Source organism: Ursus arctos, unplaced genomic scaffold (genome assembly GCF_023065955.2).
Source record: "Ursus arctos isolate Adak ecotype North America unplaced genomic scaffold, UrsArc2.0 scaffold_3, whole genome shotgun sequence".
NCBI lineage: Eukaryota > Metazoa > Chordata > Mammalia > Carnivora > Ursidae > Ursus > Ursus arctos.
The window spans coordinates 58,174,760-58,191,466 of NW_026622985.1; the positions used below are offsets into that span (position 1 = coordinate 58,174,760).

General features: G+C 48.2%; 1 protein-coding gene across 2 annotated transcripts in view; it reads left to right on the forward strand.

Moving 5' to 3' along the window:
* Positions 1-558: 558 nt before the first annotated feature.
* Positions 559-16,707, forward strand: part of MINDY4 (MINDY lysine 48 deubiquitinase 4) — a 103,354-nt gene continuing 87,205 nt past the window's right edge. The window contains exons 1-4 of one of the 2 annotated variants that reach the window (XM_026508713.4): positions 559-912; positions 6,430-6,549; positions 10,189-10,424; positions 13,505-13,751. In XM_026508713.4, the coding sequence (XP_026364498.2) occupies positions 850-912; positions 6,430-6,549; positions 10,189-10,424; positions 13,505-13,751 (666 nt within the window). In that variant the 5' untranslated portion in view covers positions 559-849. Of the gene's footprint in view, positions 913-956; positions 1,567-6,429; positions 6,550-10,188; positions 10,425-13,504; positions 13,752-16,707 lie in introns of those variants that run through there. The other variant, XR_008956355.1, reaches the window with a different exon arrangement.

A 16,707-nucleotide genomic window follows, 5' to 3' on the forward strand; every position in this document is an offset into this window, starting at 1 on the left:
TTCAATTCCATTGCTAAGCTCAGTGAGTAAGTGGCCTATTGAATTTCTGAGTAGGAGAAGAAATTACAGCTGACCACTGTGAGGCCAATGCTCTTCTTGGCTAATGCTGATTTTATGCTAGTCTGTGGCATGGAGAAATTCTATTTGATGGGTCTTGGGGTCATGCTCTGTAGCTCTGATTTATTTAGCAGCTCCATTTTATGGTGCTTGGAAAAGCATATTTTTCTTTGCAAATGATTATAGATACTTATAATGATTGGGTCCTTATTTCGATGGCACCGATATAAAGTGCTTGGTGCTCAATTACTGACAGTCTCATTATGGGACAGCATGCATTAAACGGGTGAGGGACTTGTCCTTTTATTTCAGCACGGAGTTCACAGAGTCCTGGCCCCACGCAGTCCAGGCCAACCAAGGTCCTTTGGCCTCAGTGAGCCCAGCAGCCAGCTGCTGTGCTGTAGGTGGCCCTCTCTGGGCCACTTCACTGTGGGTTTACTCCTCCAGGAACAGGAAGGCAGGCATTCTCCCCATTTTCCATCTTGGGCAATCAGGACTCAGCGGGGAGCAGTGGCTGGTTTTAGGCTACCCAGAGGGACAGGCTGGAGCCAGGACCGAGCCAGGACAGAGCCAGGAGGCCACGCCTGGCCCCTGGGCTGCCTACCGCTCTCGGAAGCCGGTTTGAAGCACGCTCCTCCCCTTATCCCCGCCCTTTCAGCCCGCGGGCTCCGGGGAAGGGGCGGAGCTCTCCGCGCTCCGGTGACACCGTCACCACGGCAACGCGGCCATACTGGCCCCAACGGACCGGGGCCTGGGCAGCGGCGGCGCGGCCTCGTGGGCAGAGCCGGCGGCATGGACAGCCTCTTCGTGGAGGAGGTGGCCGCCTCCCTGGTCCGGGAGTTCCTCAGCAGGAAGGTAGGTCGGCCGCCTCCGCCGCTCGGGGCCGCGGACCCAGGGTGAGGGCGCAGTCTGGGGTGCCACTGCCAGCTCCGCGCCTTCGCGGAGGGAGAACCGCCCCTGCCGCCCCCTGCCCCGGGGGATGCCAGACGGGAGCGCCACTTTCCCGGGCCTGCCGAAACTACATTTCCCAGGAGCCATCGCTGGCCCCGCGCAGCGTCCGCCCGCCACGCCGGCCCGCGGCCACCGCCCTGCGCAGGCATCCTGCCCCTCCCGCCGGGGACGGGGTACAGGGCGGTGGCCATGGGCCGGGGGCGGGGGGCCTCCTCCCGGCCTCTAAAAGCACAGCCGCCTCGTGGTGGCCGAGCCAGAGCTCGGCGCGCAGGCGTGGCTGCTCGGCCCCGTCGCCTGTCCCGGCCCCTCCACCCTACCGGGGAAGAACGTCCCCCCAGAGGGAACCCAAGGGGCCCAAACATGTTCCCGAGAGTCGAACCGTTCAGTCGTGCTCCTCGGCAGTGGCGAGCTCAGAGGTTGCAGCCGTGGTTGTTTGGAACTTACGTTGTGCTGCACCGGGAGAGTTTTCGGAGTACTCAAAAGTTGGGGAGGCCCTTAGCAAGCCATCTGCAGTGGAGGTGGGGACGCCGTGGGAAAGAGGTCGCTCTAGGTTACTGCGTAAGTCGGTGTAGGGACGGCACCTATTCCATATTCTAACTCGTTCTATGCAGAGTGACCGACGGCTTGGCGCTCACGGTGTCCTGTTGAGCAGGGGCCATGGGCACCTGTCTGGATTAAACATACACACAAACAAAATCATTTTTTTGAACGGAAAAGGGGAAGGGCTTTGGCCCAGGTGGAGCGGTTCAAATACCGGCAACTGGTTGGCAGTGTGAGCTTGGGTCCGTTACTTACTGCCTCAGTTTCCTTGTCTGTAAAACAGCACTATTAAGACCCACCCTTTGCAGATTTATGATGAGGATTAATAATATATGGGCAGGCCCCAAGCGTCGTACCTGCACGTAGTAGGTACCTGTATTCAGGATTGTCTTTACCGCCCCCATCTCTGATGTGCATCTGTTTTGAAAGTGTCTTTCTTTGCTTTCTAAAAAAAATTTTTTGTTTAAATTTAGAAAATGTTTAAATGCAGCGTGGCTTCATTGTATTTGCTCTTTTTATGGCCAATTGACCTTCTGTCCCCAAGTCCTGGCTCCACGTCAGATGTCAGTGACACATCGTGTGAGGCCGTCCACTATCATCATTTCACCTGCTAAGGCTTCCTACCTCCCCAGCATCGGTTCCAGCTTCTCCCACAGGCTTTCCCCTGTTCCATCCACAGCCCACCCCCAGTCTGTTTCCTTCAGGAAGTCTTCTTGGATAACTCCAGTTGGAATACCTGACTTCCCTTGTCTGTGGCTTGCTCACTGGCGCTCACATTATAGTTGATACGTCTGCCTGTGTCACCCACTAGACCAGTCCACAGAAGTGACCCCTGATCCGGGTGGAGCCTTGGCAGTGTCTGGTTCACGGGGCCTCCTCGCCCTCCCATTTTTTATCCGGGCACACTAAAGCTTTGACCTGACAAAGGAATTGCCCACAGTCACTCAGAAAGTTGTGGACTGTAGTCCAGATCAGCTGCTTTCCTCGTCCGTCACCTTCTGCTTCTGCACTGAGACCATGTACTCCCCTCAGGGCTTGGCACAAGGCAGGTATAACCTAGAGTTCCCATCATGGTATGAGGTACCTTCTAGTTGCCTGTTTGTTTTCTCAGATCCTCATAACAGTCCTGAAAGACAGGAATACTTATTCTCTTTCATGTGAGACGATCATGAGACTAGGGGGCAAAGAAACTTGCCTGGGGTGAGCAAGTTAGAGCTTGTCACTCCTCTACTCAAAACCCTCCACGGGCTTTACTACGACCAGAATAAAATCCAAGGGAAGTCCTCACCTGGGCCTACAAGGTTCTCGATGATCCTGCTGACCTCACCTTCCACTACTGCCCCCTGTGCCCTCTACCCTACATCACACCCAGCTACATTGGCCCTCGTCCATGCGTGGTCTGCCCTCAGGGAGAGTCATGCCAGTCTCCTGCAGGGTCAGGGTCCTCTAAGGGGACTCCCATCGTGCTGCAGCTTCCCTCTCCTGCAGCAACTTGTCCCCATCCTACCTCTGCCACCCTTTCCAGGCGGTCATGTCCTAGGCCCGTTGTTACCAGCATTGTACCCTTTCTGTAATCTGTGCAAGCATTCTGTCATCCTCACTCACAGCTCACATCCCTTAGTCATAAACTGTTCTTCGGTCTCACTCACATCTGCATTCCAGAGTTCCTGCCAACTTCTCCCGGCCCCCGGCCACTTCTTACCCACCTGTCATTATAACCACACCCTCAACAACACGCTCACCTCCCTTGCCCTTCTCTTCTTTCCTCCTGTTCCCCCGAGTTTTCAAATTAACCTCGCCACCCCCCCCCCCCCTCCATGCCTGCCCTGCAGCGCTGGATGGGGCTGGAGAGAAACACACCGCCTGAGGCCTTGGGCATGCCTGCCTCCCTGTTTATAGCTCTCCAACCTGCTCCCTCTCTCCACTCTGGCATGGCCGTTTCACACCTGCCCTCTCCTCCAACCCCACAGCTTCATGCCTGTTCTCATTTCACCAAGAAAACAGAAGTGTCCTGAGAAAACTCGCGACGGGCTGTACCACCACAGTTGCGAATCTTCCTGGGCCAGGACCCTCATTCTGTCTCCCTCCTGCTCTTGTGAGCGAATTTTCCATACTCCTGGGAAAGGCCCCCCCCTTCCCTGTTTGCCCGTCCCTTCTTGCCTGCTTGAGGGCACTGCTGCCGTCCTCCTCTCCCTGTTGCATATACATTTTGTCTCCTCTATTGTCGTTCCTGCAGAATCCCATCTTGACCCCCCAAGTCCCTCCAGCTACTGGCCCATTTTCCTTCTCCCACTTATAGCCAAACCCCATGAAAGAGCTGTGTGTGCTCTGATTCTAATCCTTCTTCCTGCTTGCTCAAACCCGCTCTAATCAGGCTTCTGTCCCCCCGATCCACGGAAACAACTCTTGTCAAGTTTGTCAATGACCTTTAACTTCAGTCCTCACACTTCTTGGTCTAACATTGTGTTTGGCACAGCTGATTGTGTCCTGCTTCCTGGAAATTCATTCCTCTTGGCTTCTGGAGACCACCTTTTCCTGCTTTGCATCCTCTAACCTGTTTGGTTCTCTGCTGGTCCCCCTCGTTTCCTGGAGCTGTGCATGCTGGGGGACTCCCAGACTCAATCTTCTCTTCTTCACTTGCCCTTTTCCAGGTGCCTCTGCCAGTCTTCTGGATTCCAGAGCCATCAATATGATGACAGTTCCCAAATACCTATCTCTGGCCCAAGTCTCTCCCAGAATTCTTGCATTCTTTTCAACAGCTGATTTTACATTTCCACTTGGATATCTAATAAGTATCTCAACCTGTCCAAAACCCAATTCCTGATTCCCTCTATGTCTTGCAATTTTTCCCATTTCAGTAGGCAGTATCACCATCTTTCTGGCTGCTTGGGCCCAAACCTTTGCAATCACTCCTGGCTTTTTTCCTTCGTGCACACCCTCCATCCAGTCCATGAGTACATCTCTTGGCTTTACCAGCAAAGCACATAGAGCACGTAGCCACTTCTTTCTACTTCTGCTGCAACCACCTGGTCCAAGCCACCTCCATCGGTCATGTGAGTTGTTCAATAGCGTCCTAACTAGTTTCTGCTTAATCCCTTGCCTCCCCAAATCTGTTCCCAACCTAGCAGCCAGTGATCCTTTACAAGTACAAGTCAGTTCATGCTCCTCTTTTCACCGTGCCCCCACCCCACCATTTCACAAAAGTCAACAAGGCCTTTCCTTTTCAGGCTCTGGGCAGCCTCTCTGACCTCATTTCCTGCCATTTTCCCCTGGTCACGCAGCTCAAGCTGCACTGGCCTCCTGTGACTGCCACGGGGCCTTTGCACTTGCTGTTGCTTGCTGAGAACACACTTTCCCCAAGTGTCTGCATGGCTTGCTCTCCTACTTCCCTCACATCTCTGCTCTAATGTCACCTAATCATGAAAACCTTTTCCTGCTTTCCCAACAGAATGTCAACTCTGTGAAGGGGTGGGGTTTCTCTTATTCTCTCAGTATCTCCTGCATCTAGAACGGCCCACCACATAGTAGGTGCATGGGAAATGTTTGTTGAGTGATGAAGATTAAGTGGACCAGATGGGACTGAGGACTGGCTGATTCCTGAGGGCATCCTTGTCCACTACCCCAGTGGTTCTCAAATGGTGTGTACCACAGTCCCGGTGAGTTTGTGAAGTGTGCCAAGACTTGCTGATCTGAACTGTTGACAAACGTAAAGCGTTATCCAGCAGAGAGGGAGTCTCATGGTTTCTGCCTAACTCTGATTGGCGGGAAAGCCATGGGGAAACCCAGATTAAATGGGGGTGCTTGCTATGACCCCCCCTTCCAGTTCATTTTCCCTAGAGCACCCAAGTATGCCCCTGCCTTTCCCCCAACATGTACACCATTTCTTTGTGTTCTCCCTCCTCAACACTTCCTTTTTATTCTCTTTGGTTCCAGGTTGTGTTCATCCCTCTTTTTCCACAAATTCTTCTTCCCTCAGTTCATGGCAGGCAGCAGGTTTTGTCTTGTTTTCCCATTAGTGGGAGTCTCTGTAAGGTTGTGAGCACAAAGCCTGGGGGAGAAGTTGAGGCCTGGCTAGTGTGAGGGTCTGGATCCATGAGGAGCAAGGGGCTCCCTTAGCGCCAGGCTGAGCTGTTTGCGAGATGTCTGTTCTCCTCCATGTTTGGTGATCAACATGGCCCGGCGAGGTGGGTAGGAGGCAGCTTCTGTGGTTATTTTTTGAATGAAGAAGCCAGGCTCACGGGAAATAGCATTCGCCATTGCCAGAGTATATCTTAGCTGGGCCTTCTGGAAGGTCAGAGCTGGTTGGTGGCAATGGCCTCACTGGGAACTCAGCAACTGTTTACCACATGCTTCCAGGGGGCCTCAGTCCTGTCATTGCCGACTCACAGGCCAGGATGGTCAGAACCCCTTGCTATGTGATTCTCCTGTGTTACTGGACAATTCAACCCTTGCTGTCACCTGAGAAAGGAAAGGAATCATTATTGGCCCTTTGCTCATTTTTTCCCTTTAGTTTATTTTTAAAGCTTCGTATTCCAAATCTAGTGGCTCCAAATCTAGTGTCAAACCCAGGGCTCCAGCCTTGTGTGAGTCAGTGACCCGCACCTCGCTTTCCTTTTCTATAAAATGGGCTAACAGCTCCAACCTCAGCTCAGCCCATGGAGTTATTGTAAGATTCAGAATAGTAATTGTGAAGATGTCAAGCGTAAAGGTTATATAAAAATAAATCCTTAAGTCAGTTTTTGGCCCTTGCAAGATCCTTGCAAAGAAGGCAGGATAGGAATGATCACAATGAACACCAACAGTGTTTTATTTATAACCTACATCAGAGAGTGGAAGGTTTTGATTTAAAATGAAAATAATGATTCAGATTTCTTCCCGCAGGGCTTAAAGAAGACATGTGTGACCATGGACCAGGAACGCCCACGCTCTGACCTCAGCATAAACAGCAGAAATAATCTCCGCAAGGTTTTGCATCTTGAATTGCTTTACAAGGAGAACAAGGTACGTGCTTTGAAGGTGTGGTGTAATGTTCTGGAACGGAGCTTGGCAATGTCAGAGCCCTCGTGGGCCCTGCCAAGCTGTCGGAGATGGGTGGCAGGAGGCTCACCGTGCCTGCGGCCAGGGAGAAACAGACCCAGCCAAGTGCTGACAAATCCCAAGTGTGAGCTGGGTTTCCAGGCTCGGTCAGGCCCCAGGCCATCCCCGTGGGCCTCTTGCGCATGTGTGGCTCTGAAGCTCGATTTGAACCCGGGCCCTTAACGGTTACTCCCTGTGCTCCCTCCTCCCCTAGGAGGCTGTTTTTAGTCAGACTGTACTTAGGAATATAGTATTCAGTTCTACTAAAATTTTCCATTCCCTGCCTGTGTAAGATTTTCCTTCTTCAATTCTGAGTAATAGCTTATTTTTAAGTCTACCGTGACATTTAATTTAGGCAGAAATGGGGCTTGGGTTCAGCTAACCCCGGTGCATTGGAGTGAAGATAGCAAATGGTTGGGGGGTGAGGGTAGGGCTTCCCAGATCCCTCCGCCTCATTCGTCCCCCACCAGCCACGGTTCTAAGCCTCCATGCACCGTGTAGTTTTCCTCCGTTGTACTCGGCACACTTATAATAGAGTATGTGTGTGGTTCTTTAAGTAGATCTGCCTCCCCACTACCTTGGGTGCAGCAGGAGGCCAGAGACTGGCATTTTTTTGTTCACTGTTGTAGCCTCATACTTAACATGTTGCCTGAGGACAAGTAAATAGTCTGTGGGTGTTTGTGGATTACATGACTGGCTGACTGACTGACTGAATGAAGCTACAATTCTGGCTTCATTGTTTTTTCTGCTATGAAGACAGAATCTTCTGATTTGATTGAAGAATGGGCTCTCCAGCAGATGTTGCCTTGTTGCAGGGCATAGCGGCAGAGTTGGAAAGAACCTAATAATCCTGTAGTTTAGCATTTATTATAATTTTTTGAAGAAGGAATAAAATGATATTTCCTGCAGAAGTCCAAATATGTAAAACAAAGAAGGGAAGCCCCATAGTTGAATTGGGGATGAAGAAGACCTGCCTTCTTGGCCTTTTGAAGCAGCCCCTCAGGACTGGGCTGAGCAGCTTTTAAACTACCAGTAGAATGGGGGGCCCCACATGAGGGAACTGTGAGCGAGAGAAAAGTGGCTTGTCAAGGTCTCACAGTGAGTTACGGGATAGGGGCGAGGCTAGAACCGGATCTTCTGATCCTCAGTCCTACGGTAGCAATGGTGGTCAAGTCTCCTGTAGTTGTAACCCTTTACTCAAATGAAATCTTAGCAGACTGGGTTGGAATGGGGGATGGCACTCCGCCCCCCCCCCGCCCCAGCCTCCACGGCTGTTTCTGAGACACCTGGAGGACCTCAGAACAGCTTGAAAACCACCCTCATGCACATCATAGCCCCGTGGGGAGCTCAGGCTGAGTTTCCCGCAATAAAGTAAAGGATGACGTCAACCTGAGGGAACATTCAGGCTGCCAAAAGTTCCTGTGCCCCACTTTGATGAGAAAAGGGCAGTGGCAGCCAGGTACAGTCTTAGCATCAGCTCAGTAAAGACGTCAGATTGACGCCCTTCGTCCTTGGTCCTAGGGTGACAGCAGGGCCCCTCCGCCTCTTGCACATGTCCGGCTGGAGTCCTGTAGACCCAGGCCGCGGATAGCCAGCGCATCTCCTTTAGCTGCGTTGTAAGGCAGGAGTGTGGACTGTACATTTTAGAAAGATTTTTTCCACAGAAAGTGAGACAGGTGACAAGAAAATCAATTAACCATGCTGGTACAGTGGGAACTTTATGTAAACGCAACTTTACCTAATTTCCTGGAATCCTCTTTGCCATTCAAGTGACTTTTACTTCTCCACTATAATATAGTCTCCCTAAGGTAATGATTATCTGAAGATAAGATGTTTTCATTAGGTCTTGATAGGTGCCCTGATTATTTGATTTATACAGTTTTTAGTAGTTATTATGCAATGAATTGAGCTTATATATTACAGAAAAATAGATTTACTAATCTATCTATTGCATAATGATTTTGACATTTGACATTTGACAAAGCTAGCCTGATTCTAGGAAAGCCCTGCAATTTAATGTTAATTCCAGTAACTTGTTTTTCCCTGTTAAGGATATGATATATAAAAATGCCTTTGTAAAATTGAGATTTTGAAAAATGGTGTCCATATTCACATAAAGGCTGTGTCTGTTCTGAGCAGAGTGTTATGAAAAGCCATAAAATATAATTCAGGTAATCTAGGGCTATAAATCTCTCGTATTGAAAGAAAAAGCAAGAAGGTCAAAATAAATTATGTAACATCTCTCCCCTGACTCTTTTCCTTGAGAGTTTCATTTAGACTTAGACAAAATAGTTTTTTTTTGGGTCCCATACTACAAAAATAAAGCTGTCCCCTGATTCTGACTGCCCGATCAATCTGTTGCTGTTGGTCAGAACCATTTGGCTGTGGGTGTTGGTGGCAGGGTTCTGCAGCATGGATCAGGGGAGTAGGGCGGGGAAGGGCTGGAGGTGCCTGGGGCTCCTCTCTGTGCCAGGTCCTCGGTCAGGCGCCTTATTGCTCGGGCTGCAGACTCACCAAACGTCCCGTGTCTGACCACACTTCCCAGCAGCTTGACGTTCCTGGACAAGTGGGGTGGGGACTGACACAGTTACACGGCCTAAGGTCAGCCTGTGGATTGCTGCTTGGACAGCTATGTTTGTCCAAATTACTTAGGGGAATTTTAGGAGAAATCAGGACTCCAATCTTTGCAATTCTGGCCTAATGAGACACAGTAGGGCCTGGGAATATATATTTTTAAAAACCTCCAAAGATGATATTTGGCATAGTCAGGGTTGGGAAATATTGATGTCATTGCCTTCTTTCTTTCTTTTTTTGAGAGAGAGAGAGAGTGAGTGCAAGTGGTTGGCAGGGAGGAGCAGAGGGAGGAGAGAGAGAATCCTAAGCAGACTCCACACTCAGCATGGAGCCTGATTCAGGGCTCGATCTCATGACCCTGAGATCATGACCTGAGCTGAAATCAAGAGTCGAATGCTTAACTGACTGAGCCACCCAGGCACCCCTGATGTCATTTATTTCTAAAACCAAATACAAAAGAGTTTCAATTTTTTTAAGATTCGGGTGTAGATTGAGTCACTCCTGACGGCCTCTCTCTGTTCTTTGCAGTAACCTGCTGTTGTCCAGTGTTAAATGCAGAGTACACGACCTAAGAGAACACTCAGGCCCAAGTATTTGTTATCTTGTAGAGTTAATGATCCCTAAAGATTTCTTTTTTTTTTTTTTTAAATGAATGGATATATGTTTTCTAAAGTTATTCCTAGGAGAAAAACCAAGAGGAAATTTGCTTGGGATTTTTCTCTCCATGTCATATTTTATTACAGTTGTTCATTAAATCGCCTGACTCATGCATTGGTTGTTAGTTTTTTTGGGTAAAGGTTTTTGTCTTCATCTCTGTGTTGTAACACAGCGCCTCACATATGATAGGCAGTCAGTAGACATTTGCTGAAAGAGTGTATGAATGAATGAAAAGCTGATAAACTATGTCAGAGAATTGGAATAGCCATCTTTTTCACCCTTCCCCTGAAGCTGTACATATAATTAATGATTTTTGTTTTCTCCTTATGATAGGCAAAGGAAAATCCTCTAAAAACAAACCTTGAGCTCATTACCAGATACTTTCTGGATCACTTTGGAAATACTACTAACAATTTCACTCAAGAAACACCAATCCCTGCACTCTCAATTCCAAAGAAAAATAACAAATTACCATCAAGATGCTCAGAGACCACACTGGTAAATATATACGACCTTGCAGATGACGATGCAGGATGGAGAACATCATTGTCAGAAACAAGCAAAGCCAGGTATCTCTTCATGTATTTACAGTACGGATTAGTTTCCTATCACTGCTGTGACCAATGGCTAGAAACTGAGTGGCTGTAATAGGGTTTTCCAGAAAAACAGAACCAATAGGATGTGTGTGTGTGTGTGTGTGTGTGTGTGTGAATAAATGTAAATATATGTGCAAATATTATATGTATTTATACACATATGTCTTATTGGATTTATATTTCCTATATAAAAAGATTTATTAATTTTTTTTTTACTTTCTTTTTTTTTAAGTGGGCTCTATGCCCAGTGTGGAGCCCAACGTGGGGCTCGATCTCATGACCCTGAGATCAAGACCTGAGCCGTAATCAAGAGTCGGGTGCTTAACTGACTAAGCCACCCAGGTGCCCCTATAAAGAGATTTATTTTAAGGAATTGGCTCACATGATTGTGGGAGCTGGCAAGTCTGAAATCTGTAGGGCAGACTGGCATGTGGGAAACTGAGGCAGTGTTCTGTGTTATAGTCTTGAAGCAGAATTCTCTGGGAAACCTCAGTTTTTGCTCTTACAGCCTTCCACTGATTGAATGAGGACTACCCATATTATCTAGGGGAATCTGTTTTTCTTAAAGTCAACTGATGGTAGATGTTAGTCATAGCTACAGAATACCTTCAGGGAAGCACCTAAGCTAGTATTTGACCAAACAACGAGGCAACATAGCCTAGCAAAGTTGACATATAAAATTGAAGCATCACCGTGTCTTAAAGCAACACAAATTTGTTATCTTCCAGTTCCGAGAAGTTCAAAATTGGTCCCATTGGGTTAACAGCAAGGTATCAGTAGGGCTTATTCCTTCTAGAGACTTTTGGGGGAGAATCTGTTTCCTTTCCTTCTTTGGCTTCCAGCGGCCTCCTACATTCCTTGGGTTGTGGCTGCTTCCTCTGTCTTCAGAGCACATCCCTCCAGCCTCTGTTTCTGTCATGGCATCTCCTACTCCTGGCACTGACCTCCTGCCTCCCTGAAACAAGGAGACTTGTGACTCTAATGGGCCCTCCCAGATAATGGACGGTCATCTCCACAAAGTCCCTTTCCATGTAAGGGAACATTCCCAGGTTCCGGGATCAGGACGCCTTCGGGGAATAATGATTCAGTGCCCACACTGTGTGCTCTCAGATTCCCTGTTGGGGAGCACTGTTCCTTTCCTCCGGGGGCCTCGGGAATGGAGGAGACGCGAAGGAGGATGCTGATGATTTAAATGTTTAAAGTTTGTCAGCATCAAGGGCTTGCTTTGTTTGCATTTTCTTAAAAAAAACAAAACGGGTATAGAATTCTAAAAGCAACGCTGTAGAAATGGAAACATCTGAAAAATAAGGCCTTTTGGAACTCGTGGGAAGAAAATGAATTGCTCTTCTTGATTGAACCTCTATTACTTGGAAAGCAGTTCCGTTAAATTACAACCTTAATATGCCGCCTGTAGTCACTCGAGAGTCTAACTCTGGGACTGAGTGTTTCCTTCCGGCTCTGTTGAGAAGGCTTTTCTTTCCTGAGGGTAGCCAAGGTGTAGGGGCTGGGCTTCGAGCTGCCCAAGGATCAGGACCGTTAAAAACATTAACTCAAGGCTTAAGATGTGAAAGCGAATCCGGGTAGTGTGGAGGAAGATGGTTCTTCCTTCAAAGGCACTTAGAGCCTGGCTGGGAAAATACATATTCCTGAGGCGATAAAAAACCAGCAGAAAAAGTGGAGGCTCCCGAGCTCTACCCAGTTACCGAAGCCACAAACTTGGGTGTCATCCTTGACCTCTCCGGCTCTAACATTTTTGCCTCTGTGAATCCTTAATGACACTAGACCCTTTCCTGCTCTCTCTGTCCTGAGAGCAGTGGCTCAGTTCATACCCTCCCCTCTTGCCCGGGCTAGCTCCCACGGGCTCTTCCTTCGTTTCCAGGCCTCTGGTGATCTGCTCCAATTACCCCTCCACCTAAGACAGTGGGAGCTTCCTACAAACAAGTCTGGCCATGCTGCTCCCTGTGGAAAGGCCTTCAGATGCTTCCCATGGCTTCCAGGATAAAATCCAAACTCCTAAGGATAACCTGCAAAACTCTTTCCGTGATCAGCCTGAATGGCTCACCTGGGCCTGGCCTGCTTTCACAGGCCTCTGTGCTAGTGCCTGGGCATTCTGGTTATCTCCTGGCCACTCATTCCTTCAGACTCAGTGCGGCCTTCTCTGCAAGTCCTCGATTTCCCCAAGCTGGTTCTGGCCCCTTCCTCTGCTGGCTGTGCCCTGTCATAGCACACACATGACCGCTTCTCTATTGTGTGAACCAGTGCTTGGTAATCAGCAGCTTGGCACAGAGCAGCAGTCACTGCCCCTTTAGGCCAGAGTCTAATGGTAGAAAACCGTCCAGCCTGTGTCAGAGGAGTGCCGGGCTCTGGCTAACCCATCACAGATCATAGGTATGAGTCCTTTTTACCTGGGTCTCTTGCTCTCTTACTCCTTGTCATTCCTCCTTGCTCACCTCACTGTGTCTCACCTTCTTTTGTTCTCTCTCTCTCTCTTTCCCCTACACACACACACACACACACACACACACACACACACACACACACACAATCTATCTCTTTCTTTCTTTCAGTGCCAAGCAACCCAAGAAGAGAAGCCATTGGCTTACCCACCTTAACTGAACCTTAGCAGAATATTTGGGAAACACAAAGCTTGGCACACGTCTCCATCTACTGCTGTCAATGATGTGCGGTGAGGCTGGGCTCCACGTAGCTGAGGACTGTATTGAAGGGCTGTGGTCTTCTGCAGTCACTTGGGTCTGGAATAAGGATGCTCTTTGTATTTGAGGATACAAACTCTTAAGGATATTTGAGGAATCCTATCATGGATCATCAGTTCTGATTTTGTTTCTTGCTTCCTGGTCTTATTTTGTAGGTCAGACTTGCCCTGATATGAAAGTGTTTTCTATTCTTTATCTTTAATGATAAAGCACTGGCTGGGTAGAATCATCGCAGATTTATGAGTGGGCTTGCTATGAGTGCCTGTTGAATGTGGGATTTATTATCACTGTTAGCTATTGGGGAATCTGTTTTAATGGAAATAATCTCTTTTTTTGCAGGCATGACAATCTTGATGGGGATTTACTTGGTAATTTTGTATCATCCAAAAGGCCCCCCCACAAAAGTAAGCCCACACAGGCTATCCCAGGTGAAAGCCCCGCCGTGGCCCCCGCGTGGGAGAAGATGGACAAGCTTCAGTCGTCAGAGCCTTCCTTGGACACGAAGAGGACGGGAGAGAAGATCAGGCCAAAGTCTGGCCTAATTGTCCGGGGCATGATGGCTGGGCCCATTGCCAGTTCCCCACAGGTAGGTTGCTGCCCTCACCACTATGATGAGAGTGGAAAGTGAGAACCAGGCAGGGCTTAAGGGGTTTATTTGAGGGTACCCCACAAGACAGTCCAAGAAGAGGGGATCTGTGTTGGGATGGGAGGAACACCTGCCTGTATTTTCTCTGGTTGTACTGTCAGCTCCCTGTGGGATCACGGGCAGGCCTCATCTCCTTCCCTGCCCTCAGTTTACCCATCAGGTCAATGAGGTGGATGCCATGACCTTATCTTCCTTTACCAAGTGAGAACACATCTACTGGTTTTCCCTTTGCCATTCAGGAGTCGGGGCAGGCCATCAAGTCTAGAGAACATCTTTTTTATTTTTATTATTTTTTTAAATCTTTCTTACTTTTTTTAGAACATAGTAGTTAAAAGGGAAAAAGGAATCCCGATCCTTATGGTTTCATTTGCTTTGCTTTAAAAAGAAAGTCTAACAATGTTCCATCATTGTCTTATAGTCTTCTTTAAGGAGGGGCTCTGGTAGGGTCCCATCAGGTGTGAGGGCTGAACCAAATGAGAGAATGAATGTAAAAGGAGTTTATAAAACCACAAAGAAACGGAAAAACAAAGGACAATCAAATACCAAACTCACAGTATGGTATTAGTCCAGTGAAAGAGCCCGAGCAAACCCACATAGGTCATGTGTGTCTGCGGTGTGTCACCCCCTCTCCCGCGCCGCGTCACCCCCTCTCCCGCGCTGCGTGGCTGGATGTGGGCTGTGACTGTGGAGGCCAGCGCTGTTCTCCCAATTCACTTGGAATCAGGACAGAAAGAAGCTGACCGTCTCCCTGCTTCTGCCTACATCATGTGGGAGGAGGGGGGGTCTGGTCCTTTGGAAAATATTGGTTTACTGAATTACCTGAATTACTGAGATCTTCTGAATGTTGACATTTAATTATAAACAATAAACCCACATCAAAAAAGTCACATTTCTTGATGTTACCATCCACTCATCAGAAAAGTTTTTAGGTGTCGAGTAGCTGTCAGGCTCCCAGTGGCTGATGCAAGTTTCCCCAGATTTTAATTTTTACCTGAAAATTTGTCTTTTATCACTGAATCCATTAGTTGTTTCCCTTGAAGTGACAGGCTCAACTTATTTTCAAGAAAACGCCTGCCGAATACCCAAGTCTGAATAACCACAGTTCGTTTGTCAGTTGTTCTATGGAAAAAACTAGCAAGTTCAGGTCACAACTCTGATGGTTGTGCACGTGCTCTTCCTTGAGGCAGCTGTCGTCCTCTGCATTGGGCAGAGTGCTTATATATACCTCCCGTTAATATACCTCCCGGAATATTAAAGAGATGTACACCGTAGGGCTGAGATGGAATATAATTAATACTTTTTATGCTTCGGCATGGACAGTCTTTTTTTTTTTTTTTTAAGATTTTATTTATTTATGTATTTGAGAGAGAGTGAGAGAGGGAGAGCGTGAGCAGGGGGGAGGGGCAGAGAGAAGGAGACAATCTCCAGCAGACTCCATCCTCAGTGCCCAACCTCAGGACACTGAGATCATGACCTGAGCGGAAATCAAGAGTCGGGTGGGTACTTCACCGACTGAGCCACCCAGGCGCCCCCAGCATGGCTATCCTTAGGTGAAATTAACATTTTACTTATTTATTTTTGTTGCAAATGGTGGCAGATACCTCCAGCGCTAGCTAGTAAAGTTTGATGCCACTGCCTTGGTTTGTGCTATGGGCCAGCAATTTTTCCCACCAGTTTATTTGCATCATTACTGCAAATGTCAACACAGTGAAAAAGGCAAATTATATCATATTATTATAATGAAAATAGGTTTGAGTGCCCTAAAAGGATTTGGGGACTCTTAAGGCCTGCAGACCACACTTTGAGAACTGGTGAACCAGATGAATGCCAGGGTCCTGTCCTACAATGACATCCAATCAATCACATCCGTGTAGTTGAGACCCCCTTCACAACTGAGGCGTGAGGCAGATGACTTGGATCTGCTTTAGTGCTGGGAGATTGTCCCCAAGTCCAGATGGAGGAATGATTGCCTTGGGGGGTATGTTTTTCCCGTGGGGTAGCCGAATCCTGTGAAGGGCATTGAAAGGTAGGATAGGTTGTTGTAGAATTTCCCCAGGTTTTCTAGAAAGTGTTTTGTGGGTCTTTGAGTACCTTGGCCATACTCACTTGGTTGCTCAAGAGAAAAAAGCAAGCTTTGCTAGGTATTTCTTTTCTTTTCTTTTTTTTTTTTTTGCTACTAGATCAACTCTGCCCTTACGAAGGATGAGTAAGAGGCTGGGTTCCCTGCTTTTGGCCAGAAGTTTGGGTCTCCTTGGGAATGGTGACTAATATTTTCTTTACTGCGTGGAAGGGGAGGCCCTGGTGGCTTTTGGAGGTTTGTAGTGCCTAGTAATTTCCACTAGGCAAGAATACTACAGAATTAGCTGTTTCTATTCCAGCTCAGGCTTTACCGTTTGATTCAGGATTATTTCTGGAAATGCAGAGAGATCCCAAATTTTAAACCCAGGAAAAGCCTTGCAGGTCTATTTTTGTCCGCTCTACCTCCACTTCCCGACCCTAGGTTGGTAAACAACTTGAGTTCCCATTTTATCAGTTAATCATTGATGGTAAGAGAGGACATTTCAGTTGACTTCTTTGAAATTCTTTCATTTAGCCTTGAGTGCCTACTAGGGGTAGGTCCCTGAGCTGGGAGCTCTGCAGACACCAGAGATGAATGAAGACTGGCCTCTGCCATTCCTGGTCTGTTAGCGGGAGGGGTTAGGCCCTGTGTGAGCGGGGACTGGGGAGAGGCCTTAGAGCGTGGCTGATACCGGTTAACCGCCCTGATGGGTCTGGCTCTGTGCCAGTGCCTTCCACGGGCTCCTTTAATGCCACCATCTTGTGCAAGATAGATGCTACAGGTCCCCAATCTCTCATCCAGCCTTTGGGCCAGATATGTTTTGGAATTCAGAATTTC